We start from the raw sequence: 27,787 nt of genomic DNA, 5'->3' as shown, positions 1-27,787 counted from the left end.
AGTCATTTGACAATGGCGTGTTTATCTATGCATTTATCTTGTGGTTTATCCTTATGTAAGATGTGTAAAATTGCCATTCTTCATTTTGAATTCAATGGTCTGTGCCGTACATACGAATAAACTGAGCATATTCTGAAGAGACTTCGTCCTTGAATTATTCCATGACACAGATACTGCAATATATTCAGATGATCTAGGATTACTTCTGTAAAAGGACCTGAAGATACTGCAGTAATAAGTGAGTTACAATATTGTAGTGTTTTTCAGTATAACAGAAGATGTTGCAGTGTTTTTGGTGGAACAGCAGATGTTGCAGAGTTTTTGGTGGGACAAGTCAGGAGATAATGTATTTTTATTGGAGTGGAACAGGGGACATTGCAGTGTCTATAATAGAAATGGACAAGAAATGTTGCAGTGTATACATTGGTACAAGACAGGGGATACTGCAACAGATCCAGTGTGGGGGAGATGCTGCAGTATTATCAGTGGGATAGGATAGGACAGTGGTTCCCAAACTGGGAGCCGTGGCTCCCTGGGGTGCCACGGTGACCTCTCTGTGGTGCCTCGGCCAGGGCCAGTGGTAAGCAAGGCGGGTGACAACTTGGTAATTATTTTGGCTTAGGGGTGCCTTGAAAAAATGATGGAGACCCGAAGGGTGCCTCAGACTAAGAAAGTTTGGGATCCACTGGGATAGGAGATACTGTTGGGTACTCTTTGGGACATGAAGGGATATCGCAATGTACACAATGGAGTTTGACAGTGGATATCGGTGTTTACAGTGATGGGTAAGAGATTTGGCAGTGTATACAGTGGGACAAGAGTTATTCCAGTGTGTTTTCTCTTGGCGCAGGATGGTATATTGCAATGTTTACGTTGGGATAGGTCAAGAGATATTGCAGAGTACACAGAAGAGCAGGATGGGATGTTGTAGTGTATACACTGGAATAGGTCAACTGATATTGCATTATATTCATTTGAATAGGAAAGATCTATTGCAGTGTATCCAGTCAATTTCAACATCATTTATACCAGCACATTTGGCTGCCTATTCATAGCATATGTATGTTAGTATTAAACCGTGCTCACATTATACTTTAACATGATTACTTTTATTATTCCTAAGGATAGTAACACTTTGCCTGTTTATCCCCATAACTCTGGCTGTTTGTGGAGAGATAGAGATCAGCTGCACTGGAATCTATATCCCAGTAATGTTTCTCTGTGTATACACTCATGGCCTCTGCTTATCCATAGGGCTGGTAAATTAGGCAACGTGTGTTACAAGAGAATGATGAGTTAATCTGGGAGTGAGCGGAATGCTCCTTCTTGCGTGGGGTGGGACCATCAGAAAGCATGCAGGCTGCTTGCAAGTTGTAACCAGCTTCTCCCCACACTACTACACTGTAATCTGCTGCCTGTCACACACACACAGGCGATTAGCTGTGTCCAGCCACCACCATGCACACAGCTCCTGCTGGTGAGACTGGTCAGATGCTGCTGCCACTACTAGTGCCGGACACCTGCAGGAACCCAGAGGGCATCTGAGCTGGAGCACAGCTAAGTGGTGAGTTTTCTCCTGTACCTGCTACAATATACCAAACTATGATTTCAACAAAAATAATGGGTCTGTTCCTTCCAATATGAACTCACTTCCAACACTTACCTTCTACATGAACTATAGCTCAATCTATCCTTAATGTACAAGTTGTGGCTGTATGAGGTAATCCTTTATAACATAAATAGATAAAACATTGTAGATCTTACAATTTTACTATGTGCTGCTTGCTTTTATGTGTTTATCCATGTGTGGATGATTTTCCTGACCACAGGGAGCATTTAACATATCAGGACAGAGAGCACAAAGTTACGGAAGATGTTCCCACATTGACTCCAACAAGAGAGGGCTGCCAAAACTCATAGCTTTATTTGAGCTTAGTTACTGAAAGGGAAGGAAACATCAAGCATTTTCAGATCTTTAAGTCCTTGGCATAGTCTTGTAGCAATGAGTTTCATCCATGTGGCCAAGGTGCTTTGGCTAAGAGAATGGTTGGATGTAGGCATTAGAATAGCTGTAGGTTGCTGCTGTGATGTCACAGGAGGACTCCCAGCCAGGAAAGAATAAATGGTTAGAAACGTATTATGGGATGCCCAGGACTTTTGCAATGGTTAGAGAAATCCCATAGTGAAGGCTGATACATTGTGTGATTGCAAAATGTGATATCCTCTGCTCCGTATGGAGATGTTATTTAAAGTGCAATGTTCAGTGGTCTTCTGTGATGTTGAGGGGCTTCTAGAACCTTACTATATTGTAAAAGACATGAGTATTTTTGGGGGGGCACCACAGATCCTCCACTTTGTCAGGGGGTGCCCTGGTTCTTCCATGTAGTCATATCTTTACAAAGTTCAGGGTGTGTTTTTTTATTTTATTTTATTGCGCACATGGCACAGAAATCCGAAACAGAATTAATGATGATGTTATGTCAAAAACAACAGAGGGAAGGGGACCGTAGAGTTATGGTTACAGGTGTCATGAAGGTAAGCAAGTAGTGTATCCAAGCAGTGGGAAAAGTATCCGTAAGGGAAGGAGGGGGGGGGGGGGGGGTTATATTGGCATTTTACAGGGCACTGGTAAAACATTTTTATGTAATATTTTGTATAGTTCCAAAAAGACATTAATAAAATAGAAAGAGTCAGAGAACGGCTACTAAAATGGTACATAGCTAAACTTATCAGGCACCACTTCCAGAATGCAGCTTAGAGGAGAGAAGGTACAGAGGTGATATAATAAACTATAGCAGGGCAGTATCGTTAGAAATAAGGATTTGTAGAAAAAGGGGGCACACTTTAAAATTAGCATATGTGCCCTCTCCACCACTATTTCAATAATCTTGCTTTGAAAAATTAAATCTCATTTGAGCACTGCTCAGTAAAATTAGGTGCATTAAACCTACCAAGGAAGAGCTCACTCCGTGCCACTCCTGCCATTGGCCAGAGCAGACTTCTGTTCCACCTCCAATGCCATCACCCATGTGATTTGGTGGAAGTCTAGGCACACTGCACAAATCGAGGAGCACAGCACCACCCAATAGGACTGCCTCGTTCACTCATTAACTCATATGTGTGAGCCCCAAGACCCCCAAATAATGTCATAGAATGTTATGGGTTTGTGTACATAGATACCACAGAATTCTGTTTGTTTGCCAGTTTCAGCTTTCTGTAGAGTCATTATCAACACTGCAACAATATTGCTGTAAAAGTCTTCTTGACGCCAATCTTTGCAATTCAAGGACGAGGGGAGAACACTGTATAATCTTGTACTTCACATCTCTTCCTGGTGTGTGTGCCTGGCACATGAGGGGTTACACTACTGCTGATATATGACTTGGTTCAGATTGAGAGATCTGTGTCACTACACGCCCGTGAGTGCAATGCACAGAATATATAATTATTAGCATGCCACTTCCTTATTGTTCTCTGATATCACCAAACATGGAGCAGATTTAGGGGTGTACTCAGGGGTGTAACAATAGGGGGTGCGGGGGCTATGGCTCCTGGAAGCGAGGGGGGTCGGTAATGCCCCTCTGGCCCCCCAACTTGCCCTTAAAGGCTGCTATTTGAGCCTCCCATGTCCCCAGCTCTGCTCTCCATAGTGCACAGCAGATCGCACATGCTCAGAAGTGGCTCTGCTGCCAATAGAGCAGACTGTGTGTGGGGGGACCCTGGAGGCAAGAATGGTATTGCTGGACCCGTACCCAATGCACTTCCTAGCCAATGCCCATGCCTGAAGCACTACTTAGCTCCTGGGTAGATAAAACCACTCTATAGGTTCAATATATTAATGATCTTGGCAGTAAGTTTCCACTTTAATGAAACTATAAGGCACCACAAGAGGAATTCAGAAAGGAGCCCAACATGTAACCAATGAGATTAATGTACGTGGTAACAGTAGTATTATGTGGTAACAATAGTATTATATCCAGCAGTAGTAATAGTTTATTACTGAGAAAGAACAGACCCACCCACTTAAAAAGGTTTTTCACTGTGTGATTCCCATGACCATGTGTGATGCCTGATTGTCAGAATGAAGGGGTTAAGTCAGTGCAGAGCAGCGGCATATCTTACACGCTATTAACCAGTTGAACCCAAAATTTGTGCAGTATTAAACTAGTGCTTTACATGCCACGGAAAATGTACATTTAGCATGCTCTTACAGAAAAGAATGTAATCAGTATGCTGTGCTACACGTACAGAGAAATCATGTATGCAGGACACGCGTGTTATGGTAAAAAGAAAAAAAAAAAGGACCTGGAAAAGAACAGATCAGTCAATACATGGCATACGTGTCATGGGAACAAGGATATACTTTATTGTGTATGTCATAAATATAGTGTAAAATAAAAGCATAACGGTCTATAATAAACATACCCATGTCCGAAGCATAGGGGGATGTTCTATTAAAGTGGAGAACTTTTTAAAATGTTCTTAAAAATATCTGTGAAGAATATGGTGTAAAATGGTTCTGTTATTTCATCAGTCCTTTTTTTGTAATTTTTTTTGTTCCTCCTTTTGTCTGCACTGCTGTCTTGAAAATAGATGCTGTAATATGAATTTTGATTTGTCTTTAGACTGGATTAATACTTGTTTTTATTTTGGAGGGCGTCTTCAATACAATGCATTCTCATGGCCAGTCTCATAATTTCACAGTATAGCCCTCAATGTATTATTATTATTATTATTTTTGACAGTGTTTCGCAGAGTTGGGGAAACAATGCATTCATAAAATAGGGACATACATGGCAAACAAAGGAAATACAGATGGGAAAACAAAGAGCTTACAATCTAGTGGGAAAAGGACGCTGCTAAGATGAAGAGCGAGCATGACTAAGGGTGGAGATTGGGTTAGTAGTAAGGGGGTACGAGTGTGAGCATTATAGATGGGTGTAGAGTAGGCTCTCTAATGAAGGGGTGGGTTTTTAGAGAGCATTTAAAGATTTGAAGGCTGGGGGAGATTCTGATTAGGTTTTGTAGGAGATTCCATAGGAATGGGACAAGTCGTGTAGGTGGGAGTGACAGGTGGTTATCAGAAAGTAGACGAGGCACAGTACAGAGGTAGATCATGACTTGTGTTCTGGAGAATAAGATGAGTCGGTGTAGAGATTTGCAGAGTGGCGCAGTGGATAAAGGGTAACAAGAATCAGTTTTGCCGCAGCATTTATGACGGATTGAAACGGTGAGAGGAATACCAGATAGGAGAAGGTTGCAGAAGTCGAGGATGAAGATACTGACAGAATGTATGAGTTGCTCTTCCATCTTGGGTAAGAAAAGCGCCTCTTCTAGTAATTTCTTAAAGGAGTAAAGCAGAGGGTTATGCCAAGGCAGTGGGCTTGTGATGTTAAGAATATACGGGCAGCACGGTGGTGTAGTGGTTAGCACTTCTGCCTTACAGCACTGGGGTCATGAGTTCAATGCCTGACCATGGACTTATCTGTGAGGAGTTTGTATGTTCCCTAATTGGCTGCTAACAAAATTGACCCTAGTCTGTCTGTCTGTGTGTGTGTGTGTTAGGGAATGTAGACTGTAAGCTCCAATGGGGCAGGGACTAATGTGAGTGAGTTCTCTGTACAGCGCTGCAGAATTAGTGGCGCTATATAAACAAATGATGAAGATGATGATATGAAGGTTGTGTTGATGGTGAGAGAGATTTGAGGGGAAGTGATCACTCTGAGGAGGGAAGGTGATCATCTCTGTTAATCTTGAGAAAACGTTGGAATATCCATGTGGAGATAGAGAGACAGCTGGTCATATGAGATTTGGATATCATCAGTGTAGAGGTGCCACTGGAGAATGAATGAGTGTATTGGTTCACCAAGAGAAAAGGTGTACAGCGAGGAAAGCAGAGGATAGAGAACCGAGTCTAGTTGAACGATAGATGGTGGGAGTGAATGGGATCCTGAAGGAACATTTGGATACGTAGAAGTGAACCAGGAAAGAACAATGGAGTGACGGGTGTGTGGAAAAATTCGGTAGTCACTGATGTCGAAACCAACTGGGGTGTCCCCGAGTATAATTATGGAGAATTGACCCTTACACTTTGTTGTAGGTAGATCATTTATTAACTTTTGTGAGGACAGTCCTCATTGAATGTAGGGGATAGAAGCCTGATTCCAGAGAATAGAGAATGGAGTGAGAAGAGAGAATGTGAGCTAGACAGTTGTACGCATGTTACTCACGTGATTCAGAGACCTAAGAGAGAGTCAAGAGTTGCTTTCTTTATGATTGGTTAGATGAGTGTCTGTTTAATGAAAGACAGGAATGTGCCAGTGGAGAGAGATTAAAAAGAGGAGCTAAAGGTGGATGTTCTTTCAGGGGAGAGGTAGGTGAGAAGTTGGGAGGGAATTGGGTCAAAGAGAAAAGTTGTAGTGCACAAATTTTATCCTCAGTTACGGGGGTGAATTAACTGAAGGTGGATTGGGGAACGTAGGAGATATCTTTTGTCTTAAGTTCCAGTGCCGAGGAGGAGGGGGTGCAGGTAGGCAGAGAAGCGGATTGAAGGTGGTAAAGAGGCATTGGTGGGTAAAAGACTGGGTGGATGTTAGAGTAGTGCAGTAGCTTCAAGTGCAAAAGACATTGTTGTAATATAATAGAAAGCATTTAGTCTGATTAATGTCAGGGTTTAGGCAAGATTTTCTCCAGTGGCACTAAGCAACTCGGTTCGGTTTGGGGAATCCATTAGGAGTATTGGAGGTTCAGATCAATCAGACCGTGTATAAAGTACACATGTATTTGGTATCTCAACACTCAGACATTTTTAACTTGTTTTCAGCTAGTTCTCCTGAGATGGAACATATTGCATACAAGTATCTAGGGGAAGAATCATTTGAAAACTATTTTGTTTCCACATTTTTGTTAATTTTCTCCTATATAATGCCATCTCTATAAAATTCACGTGTGTATCTGTGTTTACCAAAACATGAGAATTGGTTCAGAGTACTGTGTATTGTTAACACACAATCGTACATCTCGCCAATACAGTGTTGTATACAACCATACAATTTGCCAATAACATGTGAATACACAGCCATACATCTCACAAAAACACAGGTAAGACATATACCTATATCTAAATAAGCAGTTATTATAAACAACCCTATCCATATTTTATTAAAGATGCAGCTAACATTTATTTTATATTTCATACTACTCTGTGTGGAGTTTGTATGATCTCCCCATGTTTACGTGGGTTTCCTTTGGTTTCCCCCCACACTCCAAAAACATACTAGTAGGTTAATTGGCTGCTATTAAATTGACCCTAGTCTCTCTTGGTCAGTGTGTGTGTTAGAGCATTTAGACTGTAAGCTCCAATGGGGCAGGAACTGATGTGAGTGAGTTCTCTGTAAAGCACTGCGGAATTAGTAGCGCTATATAAATAGCTGATGATAATGAAATGTATATAAACACAAAATATACCCAAAAGTCATGCAATTATTAATACCAAGTGCAGCAATGTTCCTCTTAGCAACACCGTAATGTATCCTCTGTGCCGGATATCGCAGCTCCTCAAACCTGTCAGGGGCGCACAGAGGATTGTCGGGGGGGGGGGGGGGGGGGGGGTTCTCCCCGCCGACCCCAAAAAAAAAAAAAAAGCAGCTCCGTTTCGCCAGCGCTGTCCTATACAGCAGCCGCGGCGCTGTCTAAGAAGCGTCTGCGGCGGTGCTGTATACAATACAGCACCGCCGCGGACGCTTCTTTGACAGCGCCGCGGCTGCTGTATAGGACAGTGGCCACTTAGCGCAGGGGGGGGGTTTCTAGAGACCCAGAAACCCCCCCCTGCGTGCGCCACTGCCTGTAACGGGTAAGTGGGATCCCACAATCTACCAGTGGTGAGCAAGGCATAAATCAGCCTTTCGGCCATCCCTGGGTTAAACCATCCCCTTGTTGGTAAAGTCCTTTGTCTGCATTAAGCTCAAAGATGGAATTCCACACTTGATTTATGGGTATATATTGGAAGGAGCTTGAAGTAACCTATAGATCTCTGGATAAGTTAGTAGCAATTACATTTAAAAAATAAATGATGTGACAGATCTCAACTCTCTTGCTACTGTTTATAGAATCCCACAGAAGAGGCAACGTCTAAATTACAGACTGGTTATACTGGCCTAAATTTGAAAACTTTTTCAAGGCAACAAAGTTTAAAGACTACAATTATGTGGTAGAATATAACTTGAAACAAAAACTGCAAAAGCTTACTGTAATGTATGAAGATGACTCAACCTTGATTTACAGTAAAATACTTCTCTTAACATGTCCATCTTTGATACTTCTAACTTATCCACTATGGGTGACTCTACGGCCTCCTACGCCTGGTTGCTATTTTTCGAATGGACCTGTGCATACACTTTCTGATGAGCATTAACTTCGCCTTAAGTCCATTTAAATGTTGCCTGCAGTGTTCTGAAGTGTTATCGCTTGGTAACATGCAATGGAATAGTATAAGAATACTCAAAGTAGGACACTATGCTTCTGGAAAGCTTTGAAATGCGTTAGTCAACATGCTTCCAACACTCAATTACATATATTTGTTTTTGCTTTTAACTAGCTTTATTTTGGACTGGGTTATGCTCTTAACTATCTCATTCAACTTGTGTTGTATGAGCCCCAAGGGTCTGTTTTGCACTTCTCTACCTGTAAGAGTATTCTATATACACTTTCTAGTAGCACACTTATCTATCCTATGAAATCTAAGGATAGAAATAGCTTATGCATAACATTAAATGTTACTTGTTTAACACCGGAAGAGGGACCGCTATACCTAAGCAACATTAAGACAGATTAAGCACCTAACCCAGATGTCTTCCACCCATGTGTGGTAAAGAAACAATAATTGACAAACGTCTATTTCTTAAACATCTTTTTCTTATTTCTTATGGACTTACTGATGACTTCAGTGCCACAATGTTGACGGTAAGCAGATGTGCTAACAGAATCTGAACCAAAAAATGATAGACCTGTGAGCCGTGGGTAAAGTATTTGGAGAAATTCTGATGGATGTGATATAGAAATATATTGTAAAAAGATATGTTGCATCAAGAGCCAGGCAAGTCTAATAAACGTGACTTCATTTTTTTGAAGAGATAGGTTTCAACTATAATCTTTGTAGTAGAATTGATGTTTGATATATGAAACCGTATTGAATAATTTCACAAAACCAAATATAACAGTCTGGTACAAAATATGACAGTACATGGATAGAGGACTGGTTGAAGTATAGATGGAAAATATTTAGACGGTAGAGTCATTAGTTGTGTACTACATGGATCCGTACTGGGTACTCTCTCTTTTTTTTAAATCTTTTTGTTAATGACTTTGTAGATGGTCTAGAATGTAAAATATCAATATTTGCTGATGACGCTAAGCTATGTAGAATTATTTACATGGAGCATGGTAGTCATTTTAAAGATTTGGACAGAATGGCAAACAGGGTTATGAAATGACACATGAAATTGAATGTAGTGAAGGGTTAGAAACCTAGACTATTGTGATAACTCTGCACTTACCCATGAAGTAGACTTACATTAATGGATATATCATAATATTACAATTGTACAAGTCACAAAGTAGACTAGGGGTATATTTACTAAACTGTGGGTTTGAAAAATGGAGATGTTGCCTATAGCAACCAATCAGGTTCTATCTGTCATTCTGTAGAATGTACTAAATAAATGACAGCTAGAATCTGATTGGTTGCTATAAGCAACATCTCCACTTTTTCAAACCCGCAGTTTAGTAAATCTAGCCTTATATCTTGTATATGGAGTACAATTTTGGGAACCTCACTGGGAACTTCTACAGGTGTGAGATCATTTTGCAGCCAATTTCCAGCAGGATTACATAAAGTTTAATGGGAGATTACATTACAAGGACAGAAGGGCAGTCAAGCTCATTAGTAAAGGAAATTATAAAGAGAGGTTACATAAACTAGGTCTGGAACAATGGACCTTAGACGTGACCTAACGAATATATAGAAATGTATCTGAGGTTGATACAAAGATTTGCCCAATGAAACTTTCACCTCAGAGAAGAAGAGGTCATCAGGGTGTATGTGAGAAGGTGGTTTCACCATAAGTGTTTGAAGGGTTCTTTACTGTAAGAGTGATTAAGCTATGACATTCCTCACCACATGAGATGGTGATGGCAAATTCATTAACAGGATTTAAAAACTGATTTGAATGTCATTCTTACACAGCTATGGTTAATAGAGGATATTATGGGAGGAATGATCCAGATTATATAATCAGATTGACATTTTGGGGTTCAGGAACATTTTTCCCTTGGGAAGCTAAACCCAAGACACTCAAACCAGGTTTGTTTGTTTTGTTTGTCTTCCTAATTTATGGCCAGTCCCCTGAAAATGACAGGGGCTTCAGTACAGGTAAACGCTTTATACATCTACTAGATGGCATATATAGAAAACTCCTACTGCTCATAATCCTACTGAATTAACTGGCACCCCAATATTGTGCCAACTACCCAATATTGGTTTTGATACTGTAATGTGCATGTTCTGCTTTGTGGTCAGTGTGTTTGGAACACAAACCATTTTAGAAAAAGTAAAAAGTAAAAAGCAAAAAATTGAGCTTTGGCATATACAGGGGTTTATTTACTAAACAAATAAAGGAGGGGGGATGTTTGCAGCACAAATCAGAAATTTGTGTAACTTACTCTAGATCGTTCTAAGTTAATTCCTGAATGCTTTCTATATGTTACTGCTCATTTGCTGAGCCAAACATTACGCAGTTCTGTTCATAAATTGTTTATTCATTCACATCAGTGGAGTTTACAATCTAATCTCTCTACCAAAAGCATAAAACCCATGAACACACACTAGAAATTATATTGTTAGAAGCCAACCAACCTATCGGGGCATTTTTGGAATGTGGGAGAAAAATGGAACACCCAGAGACTACCCACGTGGCCATGGAGAGAACATGCGAACTCCAAGAGCGCCTCCTCCTTGCAAGTCCTAACCCAATGGCAGCAATGTTATTTACACTAAAAACATAGCAACCAAGAGGAATTTGCTTTCTTAATAAATCTTGGTGAAGAGATTGGCTCACTTGTATGCTGCCTTCTATAGCTTCCTCTTGAATCTGCTTCTCATCTTTCAATTCGTTTTGAGAATATAGAAGTCAGAATGATCATCCCTTCCCTGTTCACCACAATAGAACTGGTGACTTTTTTTCTAACATATTTGCGACAATGTTGTAGTTTGCTGTAAAACAGTTAAGCTTAGTGCTGCATAGAAGCTGATTATTTTATATCTGGTTTCCAAGAGAATAGGAGAAATGATTACAATGTTTTGCAAATCATATCAATTGGAGCATGTGAATTTTAACCTAAATATATGAGTGGATATCAAAGAAATGGATGCAAATTATTATTTTTTACAGCAATGCTTAATACATAGTAATGATTTTCTCTTCCACCCTTTGTGTTCACCTTCAGGATGAGGGGGTCCATTTCAGGATGAACGTCTGTCACTATGATAAACGAATGGACTTCTTCTACAATCAGAGCAAGTCACAGACCGAGGACGACTGGACAGGGACCAAGTTGATTTTATTGTTTTGCTTTGGAGCCTGTTGCTGTTTGTTTATATTCATCTCTAACCTGTTAGTCATTGCCGCGGTTGTTATCAACAAGAGATTCCACTATCCGTTCTACTACCTGCTGGCCAACTTAGCGGCTGCGGACTTGTTCTCTGGGATCGCCTACGTTTTCCTAATGTTCCATACAGGACCCGTGTCTAAAACACTAACCGTACATCGGTGGTTTCTCCGCCAGGGCCTCCTGGACACGAGCATGTCGGCGTCGTTGGCCAATCTTCTGGTCATTGCAGTTGAGAGACATATGTCAGTGGTGCGAATGAGAATTCATAGCAACCTTACGAAAAGGCGAGTGACGTGTCTGATTCTGCTGATCTGGATTGTGGCCATTTTTATGGGTGCAGTCCCCACTCTAGGCTGGAACTGTATCTGTAACATAACCACATGTTCCTCCCTGGCTCCCATCTACAGCAGGAGTTACCTCACTTTCTGGACTGTCTCCAATCTGGCTGTTTTTCTAATCATGGTGGTGGTTTATCTGAGGATCTACATGTACGTGCAGAGAAAGACCAACGTTTTGTCTCCACATACCACTGGCTCAATTAGTCGAAGACGGACTCCGATAAAGTTGATGAAGACGGTCATGACTGTATTAGGTAAGATAACTTTCCAGTGTATAAATGTTTGTGCATTCCCTATAACTAAAAAATAGCAGATTCCCCAGTCTGAAACATCACATACACCTCAAGATAAGGTGACCAGATTTTTTTTTATCAAAACTAAGCACATTAGTATGCCACGCAGAATGAATGAAATCCACTGGCATGCATAGTTTGACCATAAACCCTGGTGGCTAGTGTACAAAGCAGAACCCCAATCCTATTGACTAGTGTACAAAGCAGAACATGAATCCTGGTGGCTAGTGTAAAAAGCCGTACCCCATTCTTGGTGGCTAGTGTACAAAGCCGTACCCCATTCTTGGTGGCTAGTGTACAAAGCCGTACCCCATTCCTGGTGGCTAGTGTACAAAGCCGTACCCCAGTCCTGGTGGCTAGTGCATAAGGCAGGACCCAAATCCTGCTGGCTAGTATACAAAGCAGAAGATGAAACCTGCTGGCTAGTGCACAAAGCCGTACCCCAGTCCTGGTGGCTAGTGCACAAAGCCGTATCCCAGTCCTGGTGGTTAATGTGCAAATCAGTATCCCAATGCCTTAGAAAAATCCAGGAACATCCCTCAGTGTTTACACAACTCTTTAACCAGAGCCAAAGTTATACCATGCCTGGACCAGACATAAAAAGCCAACCTACATCTCCCCATTTGCTCATCTAAATTTCAGGCATTTATTTGAGGTTTTGCTCTTCACCAGATGTAGAAAACATGTCTATGGAAATGCTAATGACTTCCCCCAATCCATTTATTATTCCTTGTGTGCCCACATACCCACCTTCTTCTCACACACAACCAGACATCAAAGTCTGATGCCACACACGGACAAAAGTGGTTACTGGCTCTGCATATTCCCATAGTAAATGATCTCCATTAAATTAATCAAGTTCATCTGCTCACATCCTGTTATTTCCTATTCTATTGATTTAGAATGATACAAGTAATAGATTTGACATTTGGTTAATGCCACCGGTTTGTCGCACTGCTGACAACAACGTGTCCTGCACAGATGAGGCCAAAGCAGAAACCTTTGTTATGCTCTTATAAAAACAGGGGCTGCCATATAGGTGGTATTACCCAGAAATCCCCATTCCTTATGAAGAAGCTTATTTGCCTAAATTCCACAGGAAGCATTGCTCAAAAATTCTCTCTATCTCACTGATGTAGCAGAAACAAACAGTTACACATTCACACATAATTGAGAGAGAAAACATAATTTTGAATCAAAACAAGCCAATAAATACACCAAAAAACAACTCCTAAGCAATTAGCAACAACTTCCAAAGTACAATATGTTGAAGCCACAATCCGCTGTTGATTTGCTTTCAGACATCTCTTCTTCATTGTTTTTCAATGAAATTAACACTTTTTAATAACATTGTTTTCCAAGCCCCGGCACAAATATAACATTTACTGCTTAATTGTATTTACCTCTATGTACAGATTGCAGAAATAAAGCGATTTTCCTGCACTAGTCATATGTTAATTGACCAGAGTGAATCACCAACCGGCAAACACGAGAGACGTCCGGTGGCTCTAGTGGGCCATTTATTATCATCGTTATTTTACTAATGTACTGTGGTCAGTGATCATATTTATACCTTATTATTAATTATACTCTGGATGTAAAAGGGATTCAGTAGGGAAGTACCATTACAATGGTTTATTTTTATGACGTATTTTCAGTAAACTGCTGTACTCAAGTTGTTTCTTTCCATTGTGGTATTAAATGGACCATAATATTCATGGAGAATATTGTATAAAAGGGAGGAATGGATATTTTGCTGTAATGTGTCTTTGCGGTTTGTACTCCGTACTCAATAAAGCTATATGGTCCTATTTCCAGGGGCAGGCTGGGGTGGGGGGCATGCGGCATCTGGCCCCCGGGCTGGTCCCATAGTGTGCTACCTTGGGCTGGGTCACTGGACCAGCTGATTTATTTTTTTCCCTATAAAATGTTCCTAATAGGCTGCTGAGTCGAGTCTTACTCCCCCCCCCCCCCCCCCCCCTCCGCATATTTCCCATCTGCCTCTGCTTACGCTAGCGAGTTAAACGTGGGTATGGTTTAGTAAAACACAATAAACTTTCACTTTTATATGTAATGTAGTTTTTGTTTTTTATTACCTATTAGCAATTCATAAAGGACATTTTTACGTCCTAAAGATTTTTTTAACATGATATGGTGTAAAATTCTAGAGTTTTCAGAGTCCTCCATTATTTTTTTCAAGAATGTCCCCAATTATACAATAATATTTATGAGGTATATTCTCTAAGGTACAGTAACCCTTTTTTTGAATTTCACTCTGTATTTGTCTAAATATTAAGATACGAACATATAAATACCACATCTTATCTGGAGACAGACAAGTTTACCACAACTTCCCTTTTTCCCCACAATGGAGGGCACATTTCTTTAGATAAGTTGCACTATAAAATACCATAGACATATTTCTTCATATACCTTGAGTAACAATGGAATAACTGAAAAACAACTTAATTTGTCAATATATATACTGTAGCCATTATAACCAGTTTATTCAACTTCCATTTGTATGCACTGATTATCCATATTCATTTTTAGCACCTGCCTCATCCACACAGAATTTTTTTAAATTTTTCAGAGGCCAATAGGGAACTAAAATAGTTTATTGGCTTCTATTAATCTTAATAAAAAAATACACCTGAACAAATCCACTTTGCAGACCGAAAACATTATTGTGCTGATGCAAAGGCACGTCTACTTCCTACTCAACATAGTACATAAGCTGCATGAACTTGCCCTCTCTGTACTTCTGCTACGCTGGCTAACCCCTTCTCTCAACTCTACACAGTTGGAGCAGGGAGATACGTCTGTCTGCTCATAAGCAAACTGAGGGGGGTTTCTTAGTACCTGGAAACTCCCCTCCAAGCCTGGGGCACTGTATAATTGAGGTGGCTGGATTCTACTCCTGCTTCACACAGCTCTGCTTGAAAAGGAAGAGGTGCGTGCACCTAACAGTAGTGCACGCAGCACTGCCCATGTATACTATGGGGATAGGAAGAGTTGGAGGGCAGCCAAGTACTGTCTAAAATTATAGCCATGCCCCCATGCATGCTGGTCACGCCCACTGGTGGCGTGGTGTGGAAACCCCCCTCTACTAATCCTGCGTTTGCCCCTGCTGCTCACATATGCAGTAAGGAAAAGATTATTTTGCGACTCTGTATCAGACTTGCATCCAAATCTATATGAGCCGATTTGCTATACATTTACACAGTATGATTAGATAGCCATATATCTTTAGATACACATAACAGATCACAGGGACAAAGATAATTATATCAGGAAAAGATTGTACGCAGATCCAACGCTATATATATGATATGAACAGCCGGTGTAGTACTATGAACAGTCAGTGTAGTACGCTTTAACGACACTGACTAACCCGACAGTGAGTAGAATGACATAGGAAATCTGAACACTAATACCACAACATGGAACAAACATCGATTTAGCAATTACAGAGATGCATTGATTTCATGACCGAATATCTCCGCGACTGTTGTAAATGACGTCAATTCAAAAGGCGACTGATATTAAAGTGGCAATACATGGACCCGGCTTGTAACGGTAATGTTAACTGCAACCCTAATCCCTAACCCTAACCCCTAACCCTAATCCCAACAAAATAATACTTATATTAGATGAATGACAGCCAGGTCCGTGCATCGGTGCTTTAGAGGAGTCGTGTTTTCAATTGACGTCATTTACAACATTCGACAACAGATCTGGTTGTGAAATGACTGCATCTGAGTAATGGTAAGTAGATTTTTGTTTAATGTCGGGGGTATGAGTGTTCAGATTTCTCACGTCATTGTAGTCACTGTCAGGGTAGTCAGTATCGTGAAACTGACTACCACCGGAACAGTGTTTGCTGTTAAAAATAAAGAAGTTAAAAATAATTTAATATTAAATCTGTAAAGACAAAACATTATACTTTAGTGTCTTTGTTTAAACGGCAAGATGTGAACTAATTACTGCAAGCTGTGAAGTAATTATATCATCTCTATCGAATGTCTGTCTGAGGAAGGGTGCTGGTGACCCAAAGCCTGCAACATCAATGGAGTTCCATTAAAAATGTACATGTTGCAGTCAAAGGGCTAGATTTACTAAGCTGCGGGTTTGAAAAAGTGGGGATGTTGCCTATAGCAACCAATCAGATTCTAGCTTTCATTTATTTAGTGCCTTCTACAAAATGACAGCTAGAATCTGATTGGTTGCTATAGGCAACATCCCCACTTTTTCAAACCCGCAGCTTAGTAAATCTAGCCCAAAGTGTGAAATCCAAGTTTTCTACGGAATACCTAGGAATTCTGTACAATATATAATGGCTGGACTCCTTTTAGGCAAAGTATATAATAGACATATTCTATAAAAAAGCAAAGCTGTTTTTTGGTACTTGGTTTCCAGCCCCCCAAACCTGCTCTTCGCGCACCCGAGTCCCATTCCCGACCACTGCGCTTAATCAGGAGACAGGCAGTGCACTCACAAGTGTCAAAAAATCTCTTGTTTAATAAAGACCTTGGGGATTGACTCAGAGCCGTAACTTCAAATATTAGCGTCCGCGGCGAGGAACATCAATGCCGCCCCCAGCCCTCAACTTTGAGCAAATGAATCTAAACTATTCATAAACTGTGTCCTCCTTCAACGTTGCACCCTGTGCGGTCCTTGGATTGACTCATAGTTTAATTTAGGATTGGAAAGGCTAAATTATCCCAAACCATAGCACTTCCCTAATCCTCCACCCCAAGCTATCCCTAATTTGTCAAAAAATCTCACAAATCTGTAACCCCCATACTTACTCCATACTTGCCAACTCTCTCGGAATGTCCGGGAGACTCCCGAAATTCGGGTAGGTCTCCAGGACTCCCGGGAGAGCAGGCAAGTATCCCGCATACTGCAACTTACTCGTCAAAATTGAATCGCGTCATTTTGGACCCGCAGCAAAATGACGCAAATGACCACGCCCCCTGCCCGGGATCTCCCGGTATTAACTTTTCAAAGTTTGGCAAGTATGACTTACTCTAGCCCCAAAACCTAAACTTTTAAAAACCTGTTTCTAACCCAAACAAACTCTATTAAGTGTTTTTATTTAAACAATAACATCCAGCTATGTTCGAGGGGGCTCAGCCTGTCTCCCAGGTAGGAAGTGGCATTAAAAACAGAAGTGCAGACGTAGGGGTCTGTTACAGTGGATACTGATTTTCATGTAACAATGACATTATTGAGAATGACTCTTACACAAATCCTGTGTGTCCCATACCTAAATTCCTGGGCTGATGTGTTACAATTCTACATTTCTAAGATATCAACTGAAGAACAGAACAATCTTTTATCTTCTATTTCTGTGCTTCGGGTTGATGATAATATAGAGAGGCGCCAAATTAAAGCATGGGGGTGCCGGGGGACATTCTTACCTCCCAGAATAAAAAAAATAATGAAGGCTTTTAACAAATCCGTACATGCTACATTGCGAACAGATAGGCATAGGCTGTCTATCACACACTGTCTTTCTTAAAGTCTCTTCATAGGAAAACCGTTATATCAAAGTCACTCTTCATCATGAGGGTTGATACAGGCTCGCTATGTCTATATTACCTGGGGTGGATTTACCTGCCCATCGTTCTAGAGATAATGATACAGATGTAATTATACACTGCACCAAATATTGTACATTCCACATGTGTCCTGCATCTCAGTGAGTACCGATGTTGCTTTTACATATCTATCATTTTCTGTTTAGAAAATGTACCCCAAAAACCTATATTTTATATTTCATGTTAAACATAATTTTTTTTACTTTTCATACATACATTAAAAACATGCAATGTCAACAGAGAGGGGGGCAGCTTTTCAGTACTGTGATCTCTATTGACAGATTGGGCAGCACGGTGGCTTAGTGGTTAGCACTTCTACCTCACAGCACAGGGGTCAGGAGTTCAATTCCCGACCATGGCCTTATCTGTGTGGAGTTTGTATGTTCTCCCTGTGTTTGCGTGGGTTTCCTCCGGGTGCTCCGGTTTCCTCCCACACTCCAAAAACATACTAGTAGGTGAATTGGTTAATTGGCTGCTAACAAAATTTACCCTAGTCTCTCTCTCTCTCTGTCTCTGTGTGTGTTAGGGAATTTAGACTGTAAGCCCCAATGGGGCAGGGACTGATGTGAGTGAGTTCTCTGTACAGCGCTGCAGAATCAGTGGCGCTATATAAATAAATGGTGATGATGATGATTGGGGGTCTCCCTTACTTAGACCTCTAAAACCCACAATAAACCCCCTGGGTTACCATCATATATAATCACAGTGCTTTGTGTGTGTGTGTGTATGTAATTATATATATATATATATATATATATATATATATATATATATATATATATATATATATATATATATATATATATATATATATATATACACACACACACAAGTTAACCCGTGCATGATACTCATGTATTTTTTTGTCAAATAATGTCAGTATACCAAATTTCAGGTCACTCGGATGAGCCCTTTCTGAGAAAATAGTTTTTTCCACAGACACACACACATTAACACACGCCGCTACACATGCAGGGGCGGATCTAGAAAATGTTTGTTCCCTGGGGGGATGTTAGGGCGGGGTGATTTAGGCCCTGCCCCCTTTCCGACTTCTGAGGCTGCCGGGGGCTGCACAGTATGTGCAGGTCCGCTCGGCAGTGACAGGCAGGGACAGTGTGCTGCCCGGCTGCTCTGATTGTGTTTAAAACACACTGTCCCTGCCTGTCACTGCCAAACGGACCTGCACATACTGTGCAGCCGTCAGCAGCAAACCCCTGCTGGGGGGGGGCGATTGCCCCGATCACACCCCCTGGATCCGCCACTGTACACATGTGTGTTCATGAGGTAAAATTACCTCACGAAAATGAGTTTGACCCCTCAACTCGTCAATAATGTCAGTATACCAAATTTCAGCCCTTTTTGAGGTTTTTTTTTCCCACACACACTAAGAATTTAGTAGGTCAGTTAACCCGTGCATGATACTCATGCATTCTAGTCAAATCTAGCTACTTAAGGTGTTAAAAACTCCCCACTGTCACCCCCGGCAACCACCAACCACTCCCAACTGTCACTTCTCCTTCAAGAAATATATAGGTCAGTGTATAACTCTGCCCAGCAGGTGGCGCTGCAGCTTGTTTTTTTTTCCCCCACACACACACAGACAGACTAACACACGCCACTAGACATTTATATTATAGATATATATAGTTATAGTACACTGTGGGGGTGTAGAAGGTGGTCACTTCTACTGCCTTCATTATAAAACTCTCTAATTCCATTCACTTACATTGTTCAGTCCGCCACTTCTACATTTCCATTTCATCACTAATATGTATATCAAACTTCTAACCACGTCACCTCTGCCCACCTGTACTCCCACCTTACATCCACCCTACAATATAATTGAGTGACTAACCCTTCGCTGTACGAGTGCCGTTCTGCACTCTTCCTATGTTGCCTATTTATCTATACATTCATCACAATCTGTGCTTTTATAATTTGTAGTACACCACCAATGGGGGGCTTTGTGGCTAGAGCTCACTAATTAACAAACTTGCTGCTGTCATTTAAGGTGTTACTATTTAGAAACACCTTTAAGTAAGAAAACCACTTTGATGTAACGAATCAGACAGGGGAGAGCGCAATAATGAGAAAAGCAAAAGATATACTTATATGTGTACTATTAGCAACTGCTATCTCAATGCCTTGAACTAATAAATGCAAATGGCCATATATCCATCTACTGCTGTGAATGAGTTCTCTGTACAGCGCTGCGGAATCGGTGGCGCTATATAAATAAATGGTGCTGATGATACTGCAGTTGAGGCTGAATTACAGCAACTGCAGATCGGGTGAGTACTGTGAACTCGGAGCAAATTAAATTGCTATTCCGATCAGATCAGCTAGTGAATACAGCAACAGAAGCGAAAGGGCTGGCGTTTCGTAGATAAAGTATATTAATCAACAAAATTGCTGCTGCTATGTAAAGCATTAATATTTAGAAACCACTGTAATCAAGAAATCTAACTAATTAATGAATGAGATAGTGGAGAGCACAATAATGAAAAAAGACCTATTTATACATGTATTAAAAGCGATTGCTGTCTCAAAAAGAACTGGGAGCCTGTGAATAGTGAATGAATTGTAATACATAACTAATCTTTTATATACATATATTTGATGGATTAATGAGACAAGGTGAAGTTAAAGTGTATCAAGGTAATATTACCGCGTTTGGGACAATTATGATAGAATGTGTTCCTGTAAATCCTTGACATCATAATAATAGCGCCGTTACATACTTCAATTAAATCCCTATAGGTGGAGTGTGTGGGGAGGGAATTTGGTATTAAAGAGAAGTGTTAGAATTATGAACTAACACCGCTAACAATTGTAGCAGACGGAAACGTCACTAGAGAGAGAAAATATATTCTCGGCAATAGAATTATGACTGCAATAATAGACAGATATTCAACCCAACCTTGACAACATTATAAATGACATAAAACACAGAAGTTTGACATAACCCAGCAACAGAATCCCATCAAATTGTTGAATTGGCAGCATTTAATACACTGTTCTAATATCTAATCTTCTCACTATTTAAAACAATCTTTTAAAAAGAATTCGCTAGTAAATTTTAAATCTAAATATGATGTCATAGTTTGGAAATAAATCTTTTAAATGAACGAAATAAAGTACTATAGATTGTAATTAATTTTCATGGAGCTTAGTGTGGCACCACTATAGAGACTTTTCCGTCTTTTTGATGTGACCCTTCAGTACGCCAGTGCCGTTTTGCTCTTTTCCTAATTTGTCTCCAGCCATCGTAGGTTAACCTATACATATATGGTATCTATGTATTCATGACAATCTGTGCTTTTATATCCTGTAGGTTTTCTGTTCCACACCCCTAGAAATTTTTGGATAATGATGCCACATTTAGAAATTAAGTCTGAATTATTAAAACTTTAATATCAATTCTGGAGTACGGTGCAGCACGGTGGCTAAGTGGTTAGCACTTCTGCCTTACAGCTCTGGGGTCATGAGTTCGATTCCTGACCATGGCCTTATCTGTGTGGAGTTTGTATGTTCTCCCCGTGTTTGCGTGGGTTTCCTCCGGGTGCTCCAGTTTCCTTCCACAATCCAAAAACATACCTGTAGGTTAATTGGCTGCTAACAAATTGACCATAGTCTGTGTGTGTGTCTTAGGGGATTTAAGTTTAACTATGGTGATTTTTTTATTTTTTTTAAATAACAATGTTTCCCTTGCAAGCACTGTCGGGTTTGGAGTGATATTTTTTTTTCCGGTGATGGGGCTTTGCTCTATACATCAAGGGATCACAGCTACTAGATTTGCCGGGTTTTGCCGCTGATGTAAAGCATGAGATAGCCCATACTTGGCAACTTACTTTCTCTCCCATCTGGAAGATCACAGAGGGAAGGTCAGGGGCTGGCTAGGGGGGGCAGGAGGACATCTGCCACTCAGGCCGGTCCCATAGCGGGTTACCTTGGGCTGGGTCACATGGCTGCTGAGCCGAGTCTCACCCCACTGGGCTAAAATTTTCCAGATAGCCCCTGGGGGAGGTGTAGTACAGGTACGGAGGGGAAGGGGCCAAAAATTAGTTGTTTCATGGAGGCCCTCTTCAAGGCAAACCGAGGGGGGGGGGGGGGTTCCTAGTGCCTGGAAACCTCCCTCCAAGCCCAGGGCACAGTATAATTGAGGTGGCTGGACCCTGCCCCCGCTTCACACGGCTCTGCTTGAAAAGGGAGAGCTGCGTGCACCTAACAGTAGTGCATGCAGCATTGCCCATGTATATTATGGGGATAGGGAGAGTTGGAGAGCAGCACTCTAATATTATAGCCATGACCCCATGCATACTGGTCACGCCCACGGGCGGCGTGGAATGAAAACCCCCCTCTGCAAATCCTGCTTTTGCTCCTGCCCTCACCCGTCTGTATTAAGCGCCCCACTCCCCTCGGCCTCCATCAGCCATTCCTCACTTAATTGTACCAACATTTCAATATACTTTTTATAGCCCCTTGTACTGTCTTTGCTAAGTTTAACATTTTAAAGTCATTTACATGAAGATTTTGCTGCTGTTCATCAAAGCACAATACAGTCTGCCCACGTCTCGGAGGACTACATCCGTCATGTCTATAGACTTTCATTATAAACACTTTTTTTTTGCCTTTTAAATACTTGTCTTCAGTAAACATCACATTATGAAGTCTAGAGAAAAAAAAGTATATAGCAGCATTGAATCTATCAAGCAGAGAATAAAAATTGCACTGGGTAGCTAGTCAAGTGCAGGGGGCGTGGCTCCGAAAATCGCGTCATTTTACCCCATATGCCATGTTTCCCGGTGAATCGCAGTATTTTGGATTTGATTCACTTCCTAGTGAAGTGGGCAGATGCGGGAGACTGTCGTACTCTCCCGGGAGTCCGGGAGACCCACCCAGAATTCTGGAGTCCCCCGGACATTCTGGGAGAGTTGGCAAGTATGATGTAGCTCTTATCACAGTTCAGTGCACTACAACTCTCATCAAGTCCTCTGTACCCGCTTATGTTATCATTTTATCGTATACTAATTAATCATCTTTAATTTATACTAACTTAAAAAGACCAGAGAATAAGTGCACTTAGAGATCGTTGTATTCATTCATGGAAGTGTGCTACACAGCTAATATTAACGAAGAAAATAGGGACAGCAATTTTCCAGAGATCCACGTGAGAGAAGGTGGAAAGGACTGTGGTACTAGGACTGTATGAACAGGGCCCCACCCTAGATCAGTCATGTTTTAGGAAAGGGGCAGGGTACCGGTGGAGCAGTGTGTGACAATGTAGTACCAGCAAGTGCGTATGGACCACTGTTCTTCTGTGCCCTGTGGTAATTGTGAATAGTGTGACCGACCCTTGCTTTTTCCACTTAATAATTGGCTTTGAGATACATAGCTTGTGGATAGCTGAAACTGTAATGCTATTGGCTGATCCTAATAAAAACACCGGCTTCTATGGCGTGGTTGGGTGTACATGAAAAATCATTATTGTTGGTAAAAGGTTAGAGTTTATGTAGGCTGGGAGCCCTGTTCCGTGAGCTGGGTGTTTATGTCCCGTCAGTTCTCTTGTATTCCTGCTCGTGTTTGGACCTGCAGAGAGGTTTCCTGCCTTTCTTCATCACCCTCATTATACAAAAGACCTGAAACTGGAAAAACTCCCTTTTCACTACAAGCTTTGAAACTCATCTATAGATGAAAGGAGCGATCACTCAGATGTATCAATGAAAGTCGTTCAAGCTGCAACCAGCCTGCACACATGACAATAAGGCCTGTTAACCTCTTCCTTGCCACAGGGAACTGTAAAATGTATCTAACGCCGCTCTCATCCATTATTGTGAATCTTTATTTATACAGCCCTAACATATTCTGCAGTTCTTTCTACAGTGATTAGTGCATACTTGTTCGTTCTCCCAAAATGTTTGGGAGACTCGCAAATTTCTGGTAGGTCTCTCAGACTTCCAGGAGAAGAGGCAGTTCTCCTGTATCCGACCCACTTCATATTGGGCAGGATGGGGGCCTCTGACGTGATTCACAGTGAATTCCTCCAGAATTCAAAAGAGAATCTCTCCCGTGCATCAGTTTACGGGCTATAGTCCATTATGGTCATCAAGAGTGGGCCATGAAGTCGGGAGTTTGATTTTCATTTTATATGCAAGTCTTATAGTCCTATTGTGTGCTCCTACCACTATAAAAAGCAAGAAAGACCAAAATATCCAGCACAGATATATATATTATATATATATATATATATATATATATATATATATATATATATATATATATAATGAGTCCGCTGCTTCTCTCACAAAGTACTCATTCACCCAGAGAGCTACAGGAGCACATCAACCAGAAAGAAGAGGAGCGTGTATATAGTGAGGCACTGTGGCGCCTTACAAATCTACGATAATAATAATAGTGTAGTAATTTTTGTCAATACGATCAAATATTCCAAATATTATGCATACTTAAAATTCAGGAAAAACTGGCTTATCTGTAATCAGTATTGTTCTTTCCTCCCTTTACAAATACTTTAGATTCTGGTAACTTTCATCTCCTCTGCTGATGGTTCTATAAGATACTCACACACCAAACTATACACCTGAGAAAAGGCCAAACAGGTTGCTTATATATAGTATATTTCTTTTATTTTAGTATAAAACATAAGTTACAACCTGTAATATCAGTGTAAAAACTTAGTAGCTTATCTCAAGTCCCATCAGATTTGGAAGATATTTCTCTGAGCATCGTTACCCTTTCTCCTGGATTCTCCTTGATTTATTCCACTGGCCACCCTACGCGTTTCACCTAAACCTTCATCAGGGATGTGATGAATTTATTTAATATTAATGATTACCTAAATCACTACTGTGTTTTCGAGCAGGTCTGGCCAACCCGTGGCTCCCCAGATGTTGTGAGAACGTAACGCCTGGAGAGCCACCGGTTGGCCAAACCTGTTTTAGAGCAATATATCAATCAATCCACTTTGACTCATTTTTGAACATTTCATACTGCAGTTTTCTGTGATATGAAGTTTGTTGACCGTTTATAAGACGTAGCGATGTTTGATGCTGAAACTCCTTGCTTTGTATCCACAGGCGCGTTTGTCGTATGCTGGACACCAGGGCTGGTTGTCCTTCTCCTTGATGGCCTCAACTGCACTCAATGTGGAGTGCAGCAAGTCAAAAGGTGGTTTCTCCTGCTTGCCTTGATGAATTCCGTCATGAATCCCGTCATCTATTCCTTCAAGGACGATGAGATGTGGAGAACCTTTAAAGGAATGATTTGCTGTTCCATTTACGGGGGGAACCGGCGCTCTTCTAGGCTGCCATCTATGGTACACAGCACAAGGAGTACGGACACCACCACCAGTCATTATTTAGAAGAACTTAATAACCAATTCCCACCAGAAATTAAAAAATAGCCTTGAAGGTGCAAGAAGCCTCCGCACGGAGTTCTCGGAGGAAGTAAAAACCAAAACAAGGATTTTTTTTTTCATATTTATGTCGTAAAGAAAACATTCTGTATAGTAACTAACAGGATCACAAAGAAAAGATAAATGTGTTATAAAAGTACATGCCTGGGGATCCTTCTGGTGTAAATATTATGTTTTTGGACTGTTATTGGCCCCAAATCCTTATTTCATAACAAGGTCTGGTTAGTGGAAATGTTGGATTAAAGACTTATTTGTACATTTGTTGCCTAAAGTTCTAATTGTTATTTTTATTTGTTACTAAGGGGTAGAGTTATCAAATCTTCAAAAAAGGTAAAGTGGAGGTCTAGCCCATAGCAACCAATCAGATTCTAGCTATCATTTATCTAGTACATTGTAGAAAATTAGAAGTGGAATCTGATTGGGTGCTGTGGACAACACCTCCACTTTTCCTTTTTTAAAGGATAGATAAATCTAACCTATGGGGTATATTTACTAAACTGCGGGTTTGGTTGCTATAGACAACATCTCCACTTTTTCAATCCGATTCTAGTTATTTATTTAGTACATTCGACAAAATGACAGCTAGAATCTGATTGGTTGCTATAGGCAACATCTCCACTTTAACAAACCAGCAGTTTAGTAAATATACCCCTATATGTTGCTTTTCTGGAATTGTAAAGCTGCTCATTATGGGTAAATCCAGCCAAGTGACCCAAAGCGTTTTGTGGCCATATTACTCTAACATGGGCAGCACTACACACAATACAGAACATGCTCAACATTTCCTGTGCATTTAGGAGATTTATCACTTAAATCTACAATATTATTCTGTGCATAAAATGAATGCTCTGTTTATCCCTGATTTGTATTATGCATAAGTCAAACATCTAGTTGAAGAAAGGCTGGGTACACACTACAGAATTTTCAGCTAGAAAATTCTAGAATCTGATTGGTTGCTATAGGCAACATCTCCATGTTTTCAAACCCGCAGTTTAGTAAATCTAGCCCAATGACTCTGTAAACTGTATGGATATCCTGATTGTGAGTGCACACACACTGCAGGATTGGAAGGGTGTCATTCCATAGCTGAACAAGATTAAGGGGCACATTTATCATGTATCGGGAGAAACGAGAAATACTTATCAATCCTTATCGCATGGATAAGGATTGATGTATTTCTCAAATTTATGAAAAATGGAACACAGAAACAGCAGTTCCGAAAAACTGCTGTTTTTGTGTTAAAAAAAAACCATACTCACCACTGCCTCTTCCGTCGCGCTGTCTCCCGATCTATTCCTCTTCGGTGTACTTGCTCTTCTTCATGCAACTGCGCATGTGCCGGACCGGAGAGCTTGAGTTGAGGCTGTGACAGGGAGGGATCACAAGATCACTCCCTGCGCATGCGCTGTCCAGCTCTGCTCTCCAGAGCAGAGCTGGACATATCGAAGAACAAAAGTTTTACCAGCATTTCCTATGATGTACGCCAGCTGAAGCTGGCGTACATTAACACAACAAGTTCCCGAAAAAAACATTTTTTCGGGACTTGTTAGATTGCGGCCAGGAGCAGTCACCATTCAGTTGAATGATGACTGCTCGCAAAAACGATCAGGAGTGCAAAGCAGCAGATATCCATGATATCTGCTGCGATGCACCTTTAATAAATTTGCGGAGAGCACATCATGGCCTAATTTACACGGTAAGTGCACGATAGTGCACTACCGTGCTTTCTTAAATTTACCCCATAGACTGGGTACACACTACAGTGTTTTCAGTCAAATATCGAGCGAAACACCCGATAAACAACTGTTCAGCCCGATTTTGCATTAGGCTAAGTAGACACTGAAGAATTTTCCAACCGACGTGTTATCTACAGCGATTTTACGAACGACTGAAGGTCCGATCGCTCAGGCAATTCATGCGTACACACTGACACGATTTACCTTCAGATCTGTGCTCTTCATCTGGTCCCCTAGTCATTTAGAGAATGACAGCATAATAGTTCATTCATTTCTGTCACATTGATTAAAACCGCCTTGTTATAGCTATCCACATGTCCTTATGAATTTCATTAGCTTCTGTGACTTTGAAATTAAATTTTAAGTCTCAGAACGAACGAACAAACTATTCCATCTACAGCACTCTGTACATTTAAGTCACTGGGACATGTTCATTGCCGGCATCGGCTGAAAAGACCATGGGGTATATTTACTAAACTGCGGGTTTGAAAAAGGGGAGATGTTGCCTATAGCAACCGATCAGATTCTAGCTGTCATTTATTTAGTGCATTCTACAAAGCTAGAATCTGATTGGTTGCTATACGCTACATATCCCTTTTTTCATTCCCGCAGTTTAGTAAATATACCCCCATAACTCTGTAAACTCTATGGTGATCGTGATGGTGAGTGCATACACACTGCAGGATTGAAAGGTGATTGGAACGAGGGGCCTGAT

At 40.9% G+C, this 27,787-nt stretch overlaps 1 protein-coding gene across 1 annotated transcript; it reads left to right on the top strand.

Moving 5' to 3' along the window:
- Positions 1-1,378: 1,378 nt before the first annotated feature.
- LPAR3 (lysophosphatidic acid receptor 3) lies at positions 1,379-27,787 on the top strand. The gene is made up of 3 exons (XM_075182007.1): positions 1,379-1,564; positions 11,503-12,259; positions 24,999-27,787. The coding sequence occupies exons 2-3, from the start codon at positions 11,524-11,526 to the stop codon at positions 25,322-25,324; spliced, it is 1,062 nt and encodes a 353-aa protein (XP_075038108.1). The 5' UTR covers positions 1,379-1,564; positions 11,503-11,523; the 3' UTR covers positions 25,325-27,787.

Source organism: Mixophyes fleayi, chromosome 8, assembly GCF_038048845.1.
Source record: "Mixophyes fleayi isolate aMixFle1 chromosome 8, aMixFle1.hap1, whole genome shotgun sequence".
Lineage (NCBI taxonomy): Eukaryota > Metazoa > Chordata > Amphibia > Anura > Limnodynastidae > Mixophyes > Mixophyes fleayi.
Note: the sequence above shows the minus strand (reverse complement) of the source record. Positions and strands in the feature narration are given on the sequence as shown.